Here is a 21645-nt window from a genome sequence, read left to right on the forward strand (position 1 = left end):
TAAAAAAGAATGAGGGAGAAGCTACCTCTACCATCTACTAAAACATACTAGTAATAACTCTGTAGTTAAACAGGTAGTAGTGGCACATAAATAAAAAAGCAGGCCAGGATGCCTGGGTGGCTCAGTTGTTTAAGTGTCCGGACTCTTGACTTTGTTTGGCTCAGTCATGGGTTCAAATCCCTGCTTGGGATTCAATCAATCAATCTCTCTCTCTCTCTCTCTCTCTCTCTCTCTTCCCCTCCTCCCCGCCCCTCCCTTGATGGCACACTTTCTGTTTCTCTCAAAATTAATAAACTTTAAAAAAATGTTAAAAAAAATAGGAAGACGATGGGATAAAAAAGAAAATAAACAGATCCGTATCTATGTGAAAATTTGGTATTTGACAAAGACATCATTTTAATAGATGGGGAAAATGACTAATTTTTATTGAGGTGAAATTCATATAATAGAAAAAGAACGTTTTAATAAATGGTGTTACAACTGGAAAACCTGTGGATAAAGATAAAACTGGATTTATCTGTTCCTCACTTTGCACATCAAGATTAACTTAAAATGGATGTAAAAAATGGAACCATTTTTTAGAAAAAAAAAAAAAAAATGAATTCCTTTATAACCTGGGTGAAGGAAATGTCTTTCTGTGATTCAAAATCTAGAAGCAGCACATGCTAGATAGATTTGAGTGCATTAAAATTAAAAAAAAAAAACCTTTTTATATAGCAAAATACATTATAAGCAAAGTAAAAAAGGAACTTGGAAAATATTTTTAACACTTAGAAATACCCTGAATACATAGAAAGCTTCAAAGAGACACTTTGGAAAACAGTTTGGCAGTTTCTTAAAAAGTTAAACATAACTTACCATGTAACACAGTGATTCCATTCTTAGGTGTTTACCAAAGGGAAATCCAAACACATTTCCATACAAAGATTTGTATGTGAATGTTCATAGCAGCACTATTCATAATAGCAAAACAAAAAAAAGGAAACTCAAAGTGTTCAGCAACTGACAAGTAAAATTTGCTGTATCTACACAGTAGAATATCATTCAACAATAAAAAGAAATGGTGTATTGATACATGCTACAACATGGATGAATCTTGAAAACATTATACAAAGTAAAAAAAGCCAGTCTCAAAAGGCACTTACTGGGGTGCCTGGGAGGCTCAGTCATTTCAGCATCTGACCCGTGATTTCACCTCAGGTAATGATCTCACAGTTTGTGAGATCCAGCCCTGCATGGGGCTCTGTGTTGAAAGCTTAGCACCTGCTTGGGATTCTCTCTCTCCCTCTCTCTTTACCCTTCCCCCACTCGTGTGCATGCTCTCTCTCTCAAAATAAATTTTTTTTTAAAGGCCCCTTACTGTATGATTTCATTTATATGCCAAAATAGGCAAATCCATGAAGACAGAAAATCAACAGTGGTTCCCAAGGGTTGGGGGAGGTGGAGGTAACTGGTAGCAGGTAAGTAGTTTCTTTATGGGATACTGAAAATGTTCTGGAATTAGTGACAATGACTGTACAGCCCTGAATATACTAAAAACTAATGAATGGTAGGTAAACTTGTAAAAGGGTGAATTGTATGGCATATGAATTTTAATTTTTTTTTAAAAATTAATTAACAAAAACAGAAATACTAGAATTTGCACCTCAATATGTGAGCTTGAGCAAGCTTTGTCCTTTATTTCCCCATTTGTTCGAATGGCTCCTTAAAGCTTTCCCAGGAGGCCTGATGTTCATTATAAATTTAAGAAGTTGAACGAAGGACTATCTAATCAGATACAGATTAATAGAAAGCTTAAGGGGAAAAAGTGATATTACAAAAAATTCAAAAAAGAGCTTCTACTTCATAAAGAAGCCTTTCTCACAGTTTTCATAAAGAAGAAGCCTTTCTCATGGTTTTCAATATAAAATAATTTACTAGTTATCATTCTGTAAGAGCTTATGTCAGGAAGCATTAAGTGCTTTTCATGTATTATCTCATTCTCATAGCACTCTAAAGTAAGCAGAGATTAAAAGAAAAAAAAAAAACAAAAAAAGACTAGAAGAGGTTAAATGACTTGACCAAAGTAAATACTTAAGCTGAGCTTCAAACTCAGATCTCCTTATCACTTTAAAAACAACAATTTCTACACCAAGGTATAACAAGAACTAAAAGTAAAACAAGAACAACAATGGACTAAAAACCCAAAGTCTAGGTTTGAATCTTGTTTCTGCCATTTGATGATTCTGTTTTTTTAGGCAAGTCAAAGAACATTCGAATTTTCTCATTAAGAGAAAATATTACCCCTTGCCCTAATTTACCTCATAAACTAATACAAATAGGCACTAATATATACCTTCCAGTTAAAGTACTGTCGAACTGTTAAGAGATAATTACAGAAATATAGTACTATTGGTAAACCAAAACTATGTTGAAAAATGAAAGGTTTTAATAACCTATAGTCTCTCTAATGGTAACAGAATGTACTAAAGCAGTGATTTTCAAAACATACTCCTCTCAAGCACACCAGATGCGGCAGACTAAACATTTGTGTCCCGCTCCCCCCTCCAAACACAAATTCATGTTAAATCCTAACATCCAATGTGATGGTATTTGGATATGGGGCCTTGAGAGGTGATGAGGTCATGAGAGTACAGCCTTCATGAATGGGATTAGTGCCCTCATAAAAGAGATGCCACAGAGCTTCCTTCCCCTTCTGCCATGTGAAGACACAGCAAGAAAAATGCCATCTATAAACCAATAAACAGTCCCCACTGGATACAGAATCTGCCGGCATCTTGATCTTGGACTTCCCAGCCTCCAGAACTATCATACATTTCTGTTGTTTATAAGCCACCCAGTCTATGGTATTTTTTGTTATGGGCAACTCTAACAGACTAAACTACCAGTTGCAAGTAGGGATCCCAAATCAGAGTAGCTCCAAAATCTTTAATAAAAAAGTCAAAACCACTGTCTTTTGGCATCATTTACTGGCTTCTATCAAGGAACAATGAAACCAGGATTTCAGGGCTTACCCAAGAAAAACTGTTGGTGTTCTGAAAAGGGAATAGATTCTAGAGACTAAACCTAGATTAAACCCTGATTCTGCCACATACTAGTTGGGTGACTGTTAATCTCAAGTCTGAGTTTCCTGACTTATAAACGCAGAGAAATATATACCTTGCAAGGTTGTGAACAGATTAAATAACATACAAAAAAATAATAAAGTAATATACATAAGGCTAGTACTACAATGACTTTCACAAGGTACCTACTTGAAAAAAAAGTACTTGCTGTTTTTATATTACCTAGTGATACTCTGGAATTACTAAGTCTAATTTGAAAAACTACATTATGGGAACTCAAGAAAAACCACAAACTCAAAACCACCCTGAATATATGAATACCTCTAAACAAGGTTTAGTGAAATTAAAGGCAAGAGATTATGAAAAACTGTTGAAAAAGTCATATAAGAGACTGTCAAATGAACAGGTCCAACCTAAAATTAAGAGATAGATGAGAGAATGGAAAAAGATGGGTAGATAAGAAAAATGCAAATGAATGAAGAAGAAATAAAGAAGAATGCTTTAAAATTGGTAGAAGTTAGACTTCATAAATCAAACCTGAGAAAAAAGAAACACTGAATCCTAGACTATTTGCAATGAAATAAGAAACACAACTCAAATTAAGTATTGCCAGGATAACAACTATGAATCCAAAAAAACATAATGGGTCTCAGAGACTCAAGTCTCAGTCTTTACTGGCGCTACCACTAGGCTTCTACTGCCTTAGTATGAAGAACTGAATTTGTTTTCTTTTTCTAATTTTTTTTTTTTTTGAGAGTAAAAGAGACAAAGTGTGAGTTGGGGAGGAGCAGAAAGAGGGGGAGGGGCAGAGGGAGAGGGACACACAGGATTCAAAACAGGCTCCAAGCTCTGAGCTGTCAGCACAGAGCCCAATGCAGGGCTCAAACTCATGAACCCTAAGATCAGGACCTGAGCTGAAGTCAGACACTTAACCAACTGAGCCACCCAGGCACCCCGAGTTTGTTTTCTTATTCACAAAAAATATTATCTCCTGCCTCTATGTTTACCTACAGAATAAAGAATTCTCTGAATCGTTTCCTCAACTATACAGTGAAACCATTTCAAAGCTCTCTTTTTAGCACAGGGAGAGAGTATATTACCACTAACTTTAGACTCGGCTGAGGCCTGCCTATGTTTCAATAAGGAAATAGAAAAGAAAAATATAGGAAAACAAGCCACCTGAGGAGCACATAAAATTCACCAACACATGCTCTTCTCTTCATAATATTATAAAGAACCATCTTCCTAAATAAGTTTATTTCCCAGAACAAGCAGTTAACAATGAAGACCAAAGCATCTATTTAAAGAGGGTAAGTTGGAGTGCCTGGGTGTTCAGTCGGTTAAACATCTCAGCTCATGTCATGACCTCACAGTCCAGGAGTTGGAGCCCCACACTGGGCTCCAGGCTGACAGTGCAGAGCCTGCTGGGGATCTTCTCTTCCCCTCTCTGCCCCTCCCCTGCTTGTGCTCTTTCTCTCAAGATAAACAAACTTAAAAAATAAAGAGGGCAAGTTACTAACAATTATACAATCTTCTAATCACCAAGTTTTCCCTTTATTTTCTTTTACTGTTTTTCTTCAGTTTTTCACCTTCAGAGAACTCGTTTTAACAAAGTGAGAGGCTGACCTCTAAATTTATCTACAGCATGTATAGTTATTAAAAACCTAATATTTTTATATATTTTTACAGAAGAGGGCTTGTGTACTAAAGGACCAAATTTTAGATTAAAAAAGGCACTAAGACATATATACCAATGATAAATGTTACATTGATTTTATACTCCAGGTTAATTTTCCCAAATAATCTGTCATGGATCAGTTTCCACATCCTCCTTATTCATGTTACAGTCTTACTTTTCTCTCTTTTAACGCCAAAACAATATCCATCTTACCTTCTACGAGGCCTTCTACCACCTCTGTCTATTATGCATCAAATACCTATCTTCTGTCGAGGTTTTCTCACTTTTCTACTGTGCATCATAGTCAGGTCTCCACTTCAATTCTTAGTTTCCTTCCCTGTTTTTTTCAACCACCACCCCCAATTCTCACCACCTCTCTATCCCACTGTTTTAATTTATAGGATTCTCCTTTCTCTTTATTCCAAGGACCTACTTTCACAGTTATGCATCTACTGTCCTCATCTCCTTTTTGATCAGTTTTTGTACATATTACTTCTTTAGAACCTAAGATTCCTCTTCCCTAGCTTTTATTCCAAGTACAGTATATCTATCAACCCATTTCTAGAATTCCAAACACACCCTCTTGGCTACCTCATACCTATTCATTCTTTCTACCCCTTTTCTCTGTAGTCACTAGTCTGCAGAATACTATTTGATACCACAAATAACCCTGAAAAACAACTGCCTACTCAATTGTCTCTACTTTCCAGTAACTACCTCTCCCATGTTCAACTCATCCTCTCTTATACCTAAGGTACCCCCTAAACGACACAAGCCATTCAACAACCTAAAATTCCCCAAAACTATCTCTTCAACACAGCTCCTGCCTTCCCAGTAAATGGATTTCCCCAAAATATTATAAGCAGCTACTTTCAATGTTTCATTAATTCTGAGTCTTATCAAACCAGTACATAGCTTCCATCAGACTTATTTGCCTGGCAAAAATCAACTGCCCAAATTTCCTCTTTAAGCTTCCCAGACTATATCTACAGCACTTCCATTCACTAAACCCCGTTCCCAGTCATTTCTCCATCTCTAGAGCCCATGGTCATTCTCTCAGCTCATCACTCCTACCCTTACTCCCTACCCTCACTTCTCAGAACATTCCCATTGCTCTTAACAGTCTAATTGGCTATATTCCCCATCTTTCCTTAGTCCCGTTCTCAGGCTTTCTCAATTCTCCCTTAAAATATCTAATCTAATCAACCCTCACTCCCTGAATCTTCCTCCTACCTCCAAGGACACTCTCTAGAACCTTCTGCTCCCTAGTTCTCTTTCCTTCTCCAATCCTGCCTCAGGTGTTCCCACTTCCCTCAGCTTTTCTAGTATGTAGTTCTTTCCGTCTTCTTACTACTTCCAAATCTTTCCCTAGTTCTCCTAAATTCCCTCAACTTTTCTCTCAGTCATTCCCCATTTTCCTCAACCTTCCCTGGCAGCTATTCCCCGACTTTCCTCACCTCTACCACCTTTCCTCAAACCTCATCCATCCCTTCTTCTGGAGGTGCCTCCTACATCTCTTAAATTACCCTCTCAGCTTCCTCAATCTTTGCCTCATTCCCTCCTTCCTTCAATACTATTTGTCCTCCAATTTCCATTGACTTGGCGCCTCCCCTAGTTCCCAAATCTACGTTCAACACCATCTAAACGTCTCCAGGCCGCCGCCAACATTCTCTCTCATCCTTAGCCTCCCCTGCCGTGCCACTCTAAACGCCCAGAGACACCATTCTCCAATGGCCGGCGCCTGGCCTCTAGGGAGACGGGGTATGGGTCACGTACCCCATTCGCATCTTGGCTCCGCTCTGGCTGCCCCCGCTGCCGGGGAGAGGTGGGCGAGAGGGCAGGCGGCCGAGGTGCATGCTCTTCTCTAGGGCCGACATGAAGTGGAGGCCTCAGGTAGTCAAACAGTAGCCGGAGCTTCGTCCCACGCTAAGCGCGGCCCAACCGGTCACAGCTCGCTCCCCTAGCGACGCCCAGTGCCTTTGGACAGCACCCAGCTACCGGCAGCACCGCCCACCGCCCACCGGCTCCGTAAACTCCACCCCCTCTCCTCGGCGATTCCACCGGAAGTACGCAACAGCCGTTCACAAAGAAAGCTGGGTAACGGAGTCTACGGATCTCTCAGACCAACAGAGAACTCATCGACCCTCGCCGGAAAGACAAGCGCTCCTAAAGGCAATGCATCCTGGGCAATGAAGTCCTCAAAGGGCATATCCCTTTGCGCTTGCGCAGCTGAAGGCGACAGCGGTCAACCTCGTAGAGGTAGTGTAGCAAAGCATCCTGGGTGTTGTAGTCTATTTGCAGGAAGAAGGCTTTGGCGCCTTTCCTTTTCACCGCTCCTTTCAGACGGTTAAGAGGAAGAGCTTTTTCTTCCTGCTTCCCAGGCTGCCCAGCGGCTCCGGTTGCCGGGAAACGCAGGCGCCTTGGGAAGGGATGGCGGGAGGTTACGGCTTGGGTGCTGGAGCCGGAGTTCAGTTGGTGAAGAAAAGCTCTGGCTCGTCATGAAACAAAGAAAAGGCCAGGGGCCTGTCGGAGCCCGTGGCCGCAAGAAGAGAGGTAACCTGAGAGACCAAAGGTTGAGGAAAGAATAATAAGGTGGAGTTGGGAGCAAGATGTAGAGAATTCCAGGGAGACTCCCCCACCCGCCTGTAAAAAGGGTGGGAGAGAAGTAGGAAGGGGGAAATAGCCAAGGAATTTGAAGGTTAGAGAGGGCAGTTATCCCTCCAGCGAAAGGGAAGGAAATAGGTACTGAAGTAGGGGGTCAAAGCGGGCTAATAAATGGGGCGAGGTGAGGGCTAAAAGGGTGCAGGCAGGACGCTTCTAAAGGAAGGAAATAAAAAAATTCCAGGATTTTAAAAAACTTTTTAAAGGGAGGTGTAATGACATGTAACATTATCTTAGCTTCAAGTTGTACAATTGTTTAGATATTCCCGTATATTGCGAAGTGATCAAACAGTACGTCTAGTTAGCATCCATCACCGTACATTACTTACTAAAAGTTTTTTTCATGTCATGAAAGCTTTAAAGATGTACTCTTTTAGCAACTTTCAAATATACAGTACACTATTAACTATAGTTCACTGTGCTGTACTTTTACATCCCTGTGACCTAGGAGTACTTTTGATAGCAAAGTTAAATGTGTGTGTGTCTGCGTGTGGGAGGGCATAGCTTTGGAGTTCCACACGTACTGAAAGAAACATAAGTTGGAGAGGTGGTATGTCAGTAATTCTAATTGGAAAAGATCATGTTGTATGCATTACTGTAAATGTTAGTTGAATGAGCCAAACAAACATAAGACAGTCATGAAGTATGAAGGGCTACAGGCAGGAGTTGGGAAAGATAGTTGTGGAGGAGAGAAAAAGACAGTGGGGAGTGACAAGGTGAGGTAGAGTGCAGGTAAAGGCATGAGGATCTTTGAAGGATCTGAGAGGATGAAAGAGTGTGTAGCAAGAGAAGGTCTTTAGGTTGAGGACTCAACCTACTGTCTGAGAACATATCTCATCCAAGCTTTTTAAAGATAACTAAGGCAGTTTTGAGGCAGTGACTTTTCCTGAAAAGAATGATGGGAGGATATGAAATAGAAGCACAGATGTATTCACTGCTAGTGCTCCCTATGTCAAACAGTCAAGCATATATGGTTGATAGGAGGAAAATAAAAATTGAAATAACATAAGAATGCCCTTCTTGCTATACCATCTATATATGCAGTAATGCTCATATACACACCTGTGTATTATTTTTATATTGAAACTAGTTATACGTAAAGATTATGGTGGGTCTTTTTCAGCTATAGAGAGCAGAGAAGGTGTTCGCTTTAGAAATCCAAAAACTTTTATATGGATTTCTTGATCTGATATACTCCAGTATATTTTCTTGTTAGGCATGACCACTCTCTGAGGGAAAAGAGGAATAGGAAGGTGTGTGTAATATAGGAATGGTTTCTTTTTTTTTTTAAGTTTTTAATTTAATTCCAGTATAGTTAACATACAGCGTTATATTAGTTTCAGATATACAGTATAACGATTCAACAATTCTATGCATTACTCAGTGTTCATCATAAGTGTGCTCTTTAATACCCATTACCTATTTCACCCACCCACCGCTCCCCCACCTCTCCTCTGGTAACCATCAATTTGTTCTCTACAGTTAAGAGTCTGTTTCTTGGTTTGTTTCTCTTTTTTTTTCCTCCTTTGTTCATTTGTTTTGTTTCTTAAACTCCACATGAGTGAAATCATATGGTATTTGTCTTTCTCTGACTTATTTTGCTTAGCATTATACTCTCTAACTCCATCCATGTTGTTGCAGATGGCAAGATTTCATTCTTTTTTATGGCTGAATAATATTCTATTGTATAGATATAAAGGAATAGTTTCTTAAATTTCTTCTAAATCATGGTTAGGAGATAACTATGAATGGAAGACCATCAGGGTCATTAAAGGAAAGTTTTATAGAAAGTCATAATTAAATGCCTTGTTTACATTTATTATCTGTCTGAAATCAGAAGCCAATAAATATTATAAAAGCCAATGAATATTATGAGCCCAGTGCTGGAGTAAAAAATAATGGCAGAATCTGAAGATGATAGTGTCTGTCTTCAATGACTGAATGATGTCGGCCAGAAAGAAAATACAAAATTTAAGATGGTCTTTACTGAAACGCTTAATCATTTGAGCATTGAGTGAAAGGAGGAGTTATTGCTGTTTCATGTTTAGTGATGGTTTTAAAGTAAGAGAGGTAGAGCTAACATATCTTAAAACCTGAACTTTGCAACAATAAACAACAGTACTTGGGAGAAAAATTTCAACTACTTCTGAGATTTTAAAAACCTATCTACTGTATCATTATATTTGTATTTTTTAAATGGTATCTTTTTTTTATTGAGGTATAGTTGACACACAATGTTATGCTAGTTTCAGGTATACAACAGTGATTCCACAAGTCTATATGTTATACTGTGCTTACCACAAGCATAACTGCTATCTATCCCCATACAACGCTATTACAATACCATTGACTATATTCCTTATGCTGTACCTTTTATCCCTATGATTTATTCATTCCATACTTGGAAGTGTGTGTCTCCCATCCCCCTTCATCTATTTTGCCCATCCCCCTTCCCCTCTCCCCACTGGTGACCGCCTGTTTTTCCTTTGTATTTCGGGATCTGTTTCTGCTATTTTTTAAGATTCCACCTGTAAGTGAATTTGTCTTTCTTTGTCTTATTTTACTTAAGCATAATACTCTGTAGGACCATCTGAGTGGTCTCAAAGGCAAGATTTCATTCTTTTTTTTTTCTTAATATTTATTTATTTTGAGAGAGACAGTGCAAGCGAGGGAGGGACAGAAAAAGAGCGGGAGACACAGAACCTGAAGCAGACTCCAGGCTCTGAGCTGTCAGCACAGAGCCTGACATGGGGCTCAAACTCACGAACTGCGTGATCATGACCTGATCATGACCTGATCATGATCTAGTGGCCACTTAACTGACTGAGCTACCCAAGCGCCCCTTTGTCCTTTTTTATGGCTGAGTAATAACCCATTGTGTATGTGTACCACCTCTTCTTTATCCATTCATCTATCAATGGACACTTGGGTTGCTTCCACACCTTGGCTAGTGTAAATAATGCTGCAATAAACATAGGGGTGGATATATCTTTTCTTGTTAGTGTTTGAATTTGGGGGGTAGATACCCAGTAGTGGAATTACTGGGTCATATGGTATTTCTGTTTTTAATTTTTTCTAAATTTTTAATTGTTTCTTAATTTCTTTTGAGAGAGAGCACTCATGCATAAACTGGGGAGGGGCAGAGAGAGAATCCCAAGTAGGCTCTGCTGACAGCGCAGAGATTATGAAATCATGACCTGAGCCGAAATCAAGACTCAGGTTCTTAACCAACTGAGCCAACCAGGAGCCCGTATTTTTAATTTTTTAAGGAACCTCTGTATTATTTTTCATAGTGGCTACACTAATTTACATTCCTCCCAGTGGTGCATGAGGGTTCTTTTTCCTCCACATCCTAGCCAACACTTGTTATTTCTTGTCGTTTTGATTCTAGCCATTCTGACAGGTGAAAGGTGATATCTCATTGTGGTTTTAATTTGCATGAAATGATAGCTTTCAATTAAAGAGGAGTTTGTTTTCACATGTTTTAAGCTGGTATTATGTTCTTTACTTACAATAACTTGAATCAGACCCTGAATATGAATTAGTTATCAAAGTGGCTTAGGTGGGGGTGCCTGGGTGGCTCAGTCGATTGAATGTCAAGTCCAACTCTTGATTTTAGCTCAGGTCATGATTTCATGGTTTGTGAGTTGGAGCCCTATCTCAGGCTCCACGCTGATGTTGTGGAGCCTGTTTGGGATTCTCTCTGCCCCCCCTCATGTGTATGCTCCCTCTCATTTTCTCTCTCTCTCTCTCTCTCTCTCTCTCTCTCTCTCTCTCTCTCTCTCTCTCAAAATAAAATAAACTTAAAAAAAAAAAGTGGCTTAAGTGACTCGGTAAGTTATTCTGTGGTTTGGTTTGCTCTTTATAGGATAAATGTTCTCCTGGTAGAGACTAATATTTGTGTGTGTTCTCATTCAAAAAGCAGATTATATGTTTCTATATTTAGTCTGAATTTTGACTTAGTGTTTTTGGATTCCTCCACAGGTTTGAGTGACATTTCTCCATCTACAAGCCTTCCACCTCTGGTTGAAGGCCAGCTACGCTGCTTTCTGAGACTTACTGTTAATAAAGTCATATGGAAGATTGCAAAGCCTCCCACTTGTATACTTGTCCGAGTGAGATGGTGGGGAGAAACATCAGATGGAACCCTTTTTTGTCCCAGGGACGCGTTGCAGACTGAACCAAAAGCTGTCAGAACAACTACACGTTATGCTGTTCGGTGTGGTCCAAAGCAGTTTACCTCTTATCTAACTGGTATGTTTTTGTCTTATCATTTCAGCTTCAGGCCTAATAAATGTGTGTTATGTTGTTAGCAAAGGGTATTATCGTGTACGTAGTATCTATGGCATTGTTAATTATTAAGTGAAAGAAGTTTTATAATAGCCACCATTTATTGAGAGTATACTATGTGCCAGCAGTTGATACATATTGTTTCTAATCCTTAATAACCCTACAAGAAAAATATTTTCTGTGTTTTATAGGCAATGAAACTGAGGTGTAAAGATAAAATGAATACTCTCTAAGGTTACATAGTTGATAAATGGCAAAACTAGGATTTGAACCAGTTTCGGTCTGATACCAAAACTCATGCACTTTTCACTACCCCATGCTTCTTTAGTAGTAACTGTAGTCTCTGCTCTGGGACTCATGTTAAAGGAAGAAAGGGATAGATAGATAGATAGATATGTCTATGTATAAACTTTACTAAAAGTACAAGATAATACATGGTAAGTGAGTGGTTTAATGAATTAGTAATATAGGTTTTCATGGAAGGGAAGGATCCCTTTTTAATACTTATTTTTGAGAGAGAGAGAGAGAGAGAGAGAACCCATGAGCAGGGGAGGGGCAAAGACAGAGAGGGAGAGAGAATCCCAAGCAGATTCTGTGCTAATAGCACAGAGTATAACATAAGGCCCAATCCCATGAACTGTGAGATCATGACCTGAGCTGAAATCAAGAGTCAGACGCTTAACTGACTAACCCACCCCAAGAAGGGGTCCCATTACAAGAAACCAGGAGACAAGATTTCTTCATTTCTGTTCAAAGAAAGCATTCTAAATCTACTATGTTATTTCTGTATTCAGGTCAGGCTTTCCCATAAACACATTTTGGATGGTGGGTTATTTATCAAATCAATCCATTTCAAGTAAAAAAAAAAAAAAAAATCAGGTATCATGTAAACATTGTTGGGCTAAGAATACTGGAGAATCAGAGGTTAATTAAAGGTTAACTTGTCCCTAAGAAGTTTATATTCTATTAAAATTTTTTTGAAAATATCACAATATAAAGAACAAAACACTTGGTCATTCGAAAGATACATATTGAACTCTTAGCATGTGCTAGACATTGTGCTAGGCACTGTGGGGAATTACAAAAATGAATCAATTTTATCAGAATGGTATCTAATTCTAACTAAATTCACAGAGTATTTTAGTTACAATACGAGGTAGGAAATGTTAAGTACTGTTATAGGATACTCATAAATAATCTGGGTACTATAAGCCTAATTTAACAAATGAAGAGTGGTTAAAAATAGTAAGAGAGGTGCCTGGCTGGCTCAGTCGGTTAAGCGTCTGACTGTAGATTTTGGCTAAGGTCATGATCTCACCATTTGTGAGATCGAGCCTTGTGTAGGGCTCTGCACTAACAGCACGGAGCCTGTTGGGATTCCCTCTCTCTCTCTGTGTCTCTCTCTCTCTCCCCCCCAACCCTGCCTCTCCCCTGCTTGCTCACCAGATCTCTCTCTCAAAATAAATAAATAAACATTAAAAAAATGTTTTCAGTAAGAGAGAAAATATCTATTAATATGATAGCAAATCACACATTTATTTGAGCATCCTGCAGTATGATAAAGAATGCATTAGACCTGACATTTGAACTTTAGATTGGTGTTATCAGCTGTGGGATTTGGGGAAAGTCCCTTCCCATTTCTGACCCCCCTTTCCCTCATCTGTTAAAAGTGGGATCAGATAGCTGCCCTTTCACTTTGTTTTTTCATGAAGAGCCTGGTTGAATGAGAAGAACATGGGCTTTGAAGTCAGTCTTGAATTGGAAGTCTGGCTTCAGGATTGGATGGCTGTACGATGCTGAGATGTTCCTTAAGATCTTGGAGCCTCAGTGTCCTATTAGTTAAATGAGGATAATAGCACTTACCGGCAGGAATTATTGAAAAGGTTAAATGAAAAAATTTTTGTGAACTGATTGGTCCAGTACCTGGCACATTGTAGGTGTGAGTCTTGTAAAAATGTAAAGTTTTTGGCACTGTAGGGAATATAGAAACTTTAGACATAATCTCTGGTCAAAAGGATCAGTTGAAAAAAACAAAACTGATACATATGAAATAGTAGTGACCAGTGGCAAACAATAAGTAATTAAATGTCTGATTACTTGGTGCATATAGTAAGTACTATATGAATATTCCATAATATTATCATGGGAACTTGAGAATCATAACTTAAGAACTCACTATCATAAGTTCTCAGGAAACCAGAATCCTACTTCTGTTGTGTACTAACTAGCTGTTTGAATTTAAGCAAGCATTTAATCTTCCTGTGCCTTAATTTTCCCCTTATTAAATTGAAGGGGTTAACCACCAAATGAGCCAATAATAAAATTTTATAAATCTAGTTAAGAAAGAAGCTTTGTTGAAGGTAGGATTTGAATAGTAGTTGGATGAGGTGAACCTTGTAAGTGATGGCCCAGCTGTGGACATGAGTATGATGTGTTTATTAGAAAATGAAGACATAAGAGATCAAACATTAGTTCACATGAATATATGTTCTAACTGAAAACTTGGAAAAGTATAACTATTTCTTAAGCTATGTGGTAGGTATTTGTTTCTTTTATGTACTCTCTTATATGCATATTTCGTTTAAAAGAAAGAAAAGTGAATGGTTCTAGAAGCCATGAGGAAGCAGCCTGGTGGCCAGCCTGACAAAACCCACACTGGGCCCCAATCATGAGTGGCCACCACTAGGCTTCAGGAGGTGCTAGGTTCATCAGAGCCCTTTCTCTCACCTCCTCTTCTCTACGTAGACTAGGCAGGCTACAGCAAACAGAAGTAGTTGAGTTCTTTTATATCTAAACAGCAAAACACCAAAGAGGAAGTTGAGAGAACTCTACTCTCTCTATTATACAAGCCTTCCTGACACCCTGTAACCATGTGCCTTGCACCAAGTGGAAAATAAACTCCAACCTGCCAGTTGGAAAGAAAGAAAGAAAGAAAGAAAGAAAGAAAGAAAGAAAGAAAGAAAGAAAGAAAGAAAGAAAGAAAGAAAGAAAAAGAAAGAAAGAAAGAAAGAAAGAAAGACAAAAGGAAAGAAGGAAGGAAGAAAGAAAGAAAAAAGAAAGAAAGAAAGATAGAAAGAAGAGGGGCGCCTGGGTGGCTCAGTTGGTTAAGAGTCCGACTTCGGCTCAGGTCATGATCTCGCAATTTGTGAGTTCGTGCCCCGCATCGGGCTCTGTGCTGACAGCTCAGAGCCTGGAGCCTGCTTCGGATTCTGTGTCTCCTTTCTCTCTGCCCCTCCCCTGCTCATACTCTGTCTCTCTCTGTCTCTCAATAATAAATAAATGTTAAAAAAAATTTAACAAAAAAAAGAAAGAAGAAAATGTGTAAGGTAAACTAATGAATATATTGCCACAAATTAGTGTAAAACATGAATAGGTCCAGGTTGAAAAGAGCAAGGCAGTAAAACAGAGTATATTAATTCCTCAAGTAAGGATAATTTATAGGAACAAGTGAAAATGTTAGCATTTTACAGTTTATAAAATACTTTCAAGTCCAACATCTTCTTTGATGTTTAAAACAATCCTGTGTAGTAGGTAGGGTGGTTTGTTTTATTCCTTTCTTTGTATCTATTTTACCTTATTCCAATGGGAAGTTAGGACAATTACAAATACATGTTAAGGACAGAAAGATTTTTTTTAATACATAAGAAAATATTTACATTTTAAATCATTAAAAACTTTTTGTTTAAGGTAAATGAAAATACAGTAGGAGGAATGAGAGGAAGCCCCTGGGATTTACTACTATGCATGCAGTGGGTATTCTCATTTTCTGATGAATTTGGGTTTCAGAGTTTAAAAGTGACATACCCAGGGTCATCCTAATGCCAACCCTGATAGTAGGTGCATGTTTTATTTGAAAATAAAATAATTTAAGTAAAAACGTTTTCTCATACATACCCACCTCCAAAAAAAAAAAAAAAGAAAGTAAATGAAAAATATCTGTGTATGTTATAATTGTTTCTGATTAGATATGGCTGTGCTGGTGCTGGAAGTAATCACCAAACTTGATCATCTTCCAATTGGTAGAGTTCAGATCAGTGGACTAGCTCAGCTTTCTCCAACCCATCACATCAATGGATTTTTTACCATTGTTTCACCAACATCTAAGAAACTTGGAGAACTCCAGGTAAAAATATTTTAATTCTTTGCTGCATAGAATAAAATTTTTTCAGTACAAGTAGTTGAGTCTGTTTGTAGAATGGATAGGTACATGACTCCCATTTATCATCGTAATTCCCACTTCATGCCTTTGTTTGTGTTTTTACCCAGTCTTTTTTTTTTTTTTTAATATAATTTATTGTCAAATTGGCTTACATATAACACCCAGGACTCATCCCAACAAGTGCCCTCCTTAATGCCCATCACCCATTTCCTCCCCTTCCCCACCCCCCCCCATCCACCCTCAGTTTGTTCTCTGTATTTAAGAGTCTCTTGTGGTTTGCCTCCCTCCCTCTCTGTTTGTAACTATTTTTTTCCCCTTCCCACCCCCCATGGACTTCTGTTAAGTTTGTCAAGATCTACATATGAGTGAAAACATGATACCTGTCCTTCTCTGACTGACTTATTTCACTCAGCATAATACCTTCCAGTTCCATCCACATTGCTGCAAATGGCACCGTCTTTATAATGTATCTTATCCAAATCCTCTTAGTGCTTTACTACCCATCTGAAGTGCCAAGAGTCCTTCACAGCTCCTACTGCATTCATTCTTCTCTGTACTCTTTATTAAATTTATGACATTAATTATATAATCATTGTTTGGTTACAATCCTAAACAATCTCTAAAATTATGTACTAGTCATTTCCCTTTAATTCCCTTTCTTCTTAGTTTCTAGATTCCCTGGGAGGCAGGACATTGTTTTCTACTTTCTGTGTTTTTCCCACAGCTCCTAACATAATGCCAAGCAATAATTGCTTGTTTGACTCATGTAAGTAGCATCTTTGATGTGTTCATTCGTGCCTACAACCTTTTTATACAGTATTATGTGCCACTAAGGATACAGAGATAAGAGATGATTCTTTCATATAGTTTTCCAAAGTCACATAGGAGGAAATAGAAGAATAATAAGTAGAATGCTGTGTGATAGATGTTATGCTACATATGTGTACAGGATGGTGGAAAGAACATGGAAGGGTCCTTTTCTGAGCGAGACTTTTTGGGAGTGCTTCCTAGAAAGTTCTGAGTATTCAAATCACTTAGAATTTCATGAGTTTTACCTTTTCAAATGTATTCTAAAATACAGAAGTTTAAACAGGTAGAGAAAAGACATACAGCATTATCAAATGTGAGAACTTCTTCTAAAACTATGAGCACAGGAGTGCCTAGCTGGCTTGGTCGGAAGAGCAGGAGACTCTCGATCTCTGGGTCCTGAGTTGGAGCCCACATTGGGTGTAGAGATTGCTAAAAAAAAAAAAAACAACCAAAAAAACAAAAAACAACAACAAGCGCAAAAATGTGTTAGTGGAACAGAATAGAGTCCAGAAATAATTCTGGGGCGCCTGGGTGGCTCAGTCTAAGTGTCTGACTTTGGCTCAGGTCATGATCTCATGGTTCATGAGTTCAAGCCCCACATCAGGCTCTGTGCTGACAGTTGGGAGCCTGGAGCCTGCTTCAAATTCTGTTGTCTCCCTCTCTCTCTGCCCCTCCCTCAGTTGCGCTCTGTCTCTCAAAAATAAACAAACATTTAAAAAAAAAAGAATTCCAACTGAATGAAAGAATGTAACTTTTTCTTTCTCATATTTTTATATATAATAAATTAAAAAATAGTGGCACCTTATGTTAGTAACTTCATAGTGAAGTGAGTATCGTTACTTTTCTGATAATGGTACAGATTTACCTTAGATCTGCAAGACAATTTGGCATTGTGTTTCAAGAGCCCTAAAATTACCATATATCATTTACCTAAGTAATTCTACCCTTAGGAACTTATCTTAAGGAAATACCATAAAAAGAGAGGGAAGCTATATGCTTACGTCTAGTCATAGAAATACACTTTTTAAAAAATTTTTTTAATGTTTATTTATTTTTGAGAGAGAAGGAGACAGAGCCTGAGCAGGGGAGGGACAGAGAGAAAGGGAAACACAGAATCCAAAGCAGGCTCCAGGTTCTGAGCGGTCAGCACAGAGCCCGATGCAGGGCTCAAACTCATGAACCACGAGATCATGACCTGAGCCGAAGTTGGATGCTTAACTGACTGAGCCATCTACGCACCCCAGAAATACACTTTTAATGTTGAAAAAATGAAAACAATGTATTCAAAAATATTAAAATTATAGTCTATTAGTAGAATATTTTGTTTCTGTAAAAGACAAAATTACATAATTGTATAGCCTCATGGAAAAATGGATTTTGGATTGATGACAAACAAGAATTAAAATTAAATCCACATACATGCATGTATTATCAATGACTGGGAAAAAATAAGGAAAATTAAAAACAGTTGGAGTAGGGACACCTGGGTGTCTCAGTCGGTTAAACATCCAGCTTCGGCTCAGGTCATAATCTCATGTTTCGTGGGTTCAGGCCCCACATCTGACAGCTCGGAGCCTAGAGCCTGCTTCAGATTCTGTCTCCCTCTTTCTCTGCCACCACCCTGCTCATGCTCTGTCTCTCTCTCTCTCAAAAATAAAAATAAAAATAAAAAATTTGAAGTGTAGGATTCTAGGTGGGATTTTTTCCTATTTTTAAAATTGAGATATAATTTGGGGTGCCTGGTGGCTTAATTGGTTAAGTGTCCAACTCTTGATTTCACCTTAGTCACAATGTGAAGATTCGGTTTGTGGGATTGAGCCCCAGGTCGGGCTCTGTCCTCACAGCATGGAGCCTGCTTGGGATTCTCTCTCCTCCTCTCTCTCTCTCTCTCTCTCTCTCTCTCTCTCTCTCTCTCTGCCCCTGGCGTTCTCATTTTTAAAAAATAAAATAAAATTGAGATATAATTCCCATGCCATAAGATTCACCCTTTTAAACAATTCAGTGTTTTTTAATATGTCCACAAGATTTTATAACCATCACCACTATCTAATTCCAAAAAGGAGCACTGTGCCCATTAGCAGTCATACCCCTTTTCACCCTTTACCAGTCCCTGGCAACCACTAATTTAACTTCTGTTTTTAATGTATTTGCCTATTCAGGACCGTTCATATAAATGAAATAATATTATGTAGCCTTTTGTAACTGACTTCTTTCATGTAGCATGATGTTTTCAAAGTTCATCTTTGTTGTGGCATGTATCGGTACTTCATTCCTTATGATGCCTGGATAATATTCCATTGTATGGATAGGCCACATGTTTATCCATTCTTCAGTTGATGAACATTTGGTTTATTTCCACTTCTTGACCACTGTGAATAATGGCAGCCACCATAAACATTCACTTACAAGGTTTTTTGTGAACATGTTTTCATTTCTTTTGGGTATATACCTAGGAGCAGAATTTCAGTAATAGGGTAGGTATGTTTAACTTTGAAGACCTGCCAAACTGTTTTCTAAGGTGCCTGCATCATTTTTTCCCTATATTTAAGTATCAGTTGCTGCAATAATACTTGTGTGAGTGTTTATTTAAATGTCATTGGAATTTTTGGAAAATTGTATAGAGCTTTACAGACAGAAGTCATATTTTAAAAGATTATGGAATAAGGAAATAAGCAATTAGAGATTTCTGTTTCCCAAGTAAATGTCCATGAAAAGAGGGAGAGGTAGTGTGATCTAGTGGAAATAGCACTAGAGTTGGACATGAGAAATTGGTTAAAAAGCAATTCTGGTGTTCACTTGTCCTCTCTGAGCTTCCGTATCCTATTTTATAAATTGAATATACTAAAACATTTCCCTCACAGCATTGTTGCAGGGATTGAGATTTAAAAAATTTGGAAACACTTAACGCGGTGTTTAGGCATGTGATGGGGACATGGCATATTTATTTGAATTTGAGAGGACACTAACTGTGGATAGCAGAATTCAGAAGTTTGATCATTACTGTTTTAGAACAGGGGTTGACACACTTTGCCTGGTGTTCCATATCTGGCCTTCTAACTGAACGTGGTTTTTGCATTTTTAAAATGGTTATTTGAAAAGGAATATCCAATAAATAAAGCCTAAAATATTTATTCTCTGCCCCTTTACGGAATACCCTTGCTGGACCCTTTTTAGAGCATGATTTGTTTGTAGACCAAAGAGAAGCAAGTGAAGAAAGAAATTGAAAATAAGAGGATAACTGAGCCAGTATCATGAAGGTCATGAAGAGAATTAAATGGGAATGAGTTTTTATCATGAACTCAGCTAATAGGGTTACATTGGGGATAGAGGAATTATAACCAATAGGAAAAGAGGAAGAACATTTTGAAATAGACAAAATTGAAGAAGTTCATTCTGATCGTTTTCTCATCAGCATTTATTGTATGCCTATCTACCATGTGTTAGGCACTATATATTTTGTTAACTTTTTTTTTGTTTTTCTTAGAGATATGCAAAACAATATCTTATATGTATAAAATATAAAAACAACATATAGTGGAATGCCCATTGTCTCCTCACCCAGGCTAAGAATTTTTTTTTTTACATTTATTTATTTTGAGAGAGCGAGAAAGAGCGCAAGCAGGGGAGGGGTAGAGAGAGAGGGAGAGAGAGTCCCAAGCAGGCTCCTCACTGTCAGCACAGAGCCCAATGTGGGGCTTGACCCGAGCTGAAATCAAGAGTCCAAAGCTTAACTGACTGAGCTACCCAGGTGCCCCCAGACTAAGAAATATTAATAGAGTAAGTAAAAGGAGCCAGTTTTAGAGATTCATCCGTATTGTTTTGTATATCAGTAGTTCCCTTTTGCAGAGGTATGTTCTATTGCATTGATAATTTCACAGTTGTGGTTTTGTTTTGTTTTTTTAATCTATTTACCAGTTGGTGGACATTTGGGTTTTCTTTTTTTGTTTGTTTTTTGTTTTGTTTTGTTTTTATTTTTATTTTTATTTTTTTTTACTACTTTTTGCTTGTTATGAATAAAGCAACTCTTTGTGTGGACACGTGTTTTTATTTTCTTCGGAAAATACCCAGAAATGGAATTGCTGAGTCATGGTTAACTTTTTAAGAAACTACCAGACCATTTCCAAAGTGGTTGCATAACTTTACATTCCCATCAGTAGTATATAAACATTCTCCGTATAAACATCTACTTGGTATGTAGTTGCTCCACGTCCTTGCCATTACTTGGTTTGGATAGTCTTTTTAATTTTTGTCATTCTAGTGTTCTACTGAGTAGGTACTGATATCTCACTATGGTTTTAGTTTGTATTTCCTGATGATTAATATATTGAGTATTTTTTCATAGGCTTTTGGGCCATTATCTTCTTCAGGGATTCACAGGCTATATAACCCCCAAGGCAAGTCTGACTCACTCACCACCTATATTTGTAGATAATTTTATTAGAACACAGCCATACTCACTTATTTGCGTGTGGTCTGTTGCACCTTCCACGCTGTAACAGCAATGTAGAGTAGTCCCCCCGCCCACATCTGCAGTTTCTTTTTTGGTGATTTTAATGTAGTTGGGAAGCCGATGATCCTCCTTCTGACTTATCCTCAGAAATCAGTATCAGCCTATCGCCATGTCACAATGCTTAGGTCATTCACCACACTTAATGTCATCACGTGTGCATTTTATCATCTTATCACTAGAATAAAGGTAAATACAGTACAATAAGATATTTTGAGCAAGACCACATTCACATAATTTATTTTATTTTATTATTAGCTATTGTAAATCTCTTACTGTACCTAATTTTTAAGTTAAACTTTGTCATAGTTATGTAAGTATATAAGAAAAAAACATATGTATAGGTTCAGTACTATGTGCAGTTTGAGGCGTCCACTGGGGATCTTGGAACATATCCCCCGTGGATAAGGAGGGACTACTGTAATTATGACAGAACCTGTATGGCATGCAAAGCCTAAAATATTAATTCTCTGGC

The 21645-nt window shown here is 38.1% G+C and overlaps 2 protein-coding genes across 14 annotated transcripts in view; one reads left to right on the forward strand and one right to left on the reverse strand.

Annotated features, from left to right (window-relative positions):
* PPME1 (protein phosphatase methylesterase 1) overlaps positions 1-6773 on the reverse strand; it is an 88087-nt gene extending 81314 nt beyond the window's left edge. The window contains exon 1 of one of the 2 annotated variants that reach the window (XM_003992731.6): positions 6520-6773. In XM_003992731.6, coding sequence (XP_003992780.1) covers positions 6520-6620 — 101 coding nt within the window. In that variant the 5' untranslated portion in view covers positions 6621-6773. The remainder of the gene's footprint in view (positions 1-6519) is intronic. The other variant, XM_006936942.4, reaches the window with a different exon arrangement.
* Positions 6774-6786: 13 nt separating this feature from the next.
* Positions 6787-21645, forward strand: part of C2CD3 (C2 domain containing 3 centriole elongation regulator) — a 142189-nt gene continuing 127330 nt past the window's right edge. For 9 of the 12 annotated variants that reach the window (XM_045038750.1, XM_045038758.1, XM_045038751.1 and 6 more), the window contains exons 1-3: positions 6787-7002; positions 11389-11658; positions 15660-15817. In XM_045038750.1, coding sequence (XP_044894685.1) covers positions 6933-7002; positions 11389-11658; positions 15660-15817 — 498 coding nt within the window. In that variant the 5' untranslated portion in view covers positions 6787-6932. Of the gene's footprint in view, positions 7003-7030; positions 7297-11388; positions 11659-15659; positions 15818-21645 lie in introns of those variants that run through there. The other 3 variants (XM_019811829.3, XM_006936944.5, XM_045038757.1) reach the window with 2 other exon arrangements.

Source organism: Felis catus, chromosome D1 (assembly GCF_018350175.1).
Source record: "Felis catus isolate Fca126 chromosome D1, F.catus_Fca126_mat1.0, whole genome shotgun sequence".
Classification (NCBI taxonomy): Eukaryota; Metazoa; Chordata; class Mammalia; order Carnivora; family Felidae; genus Felis; species Felis catus.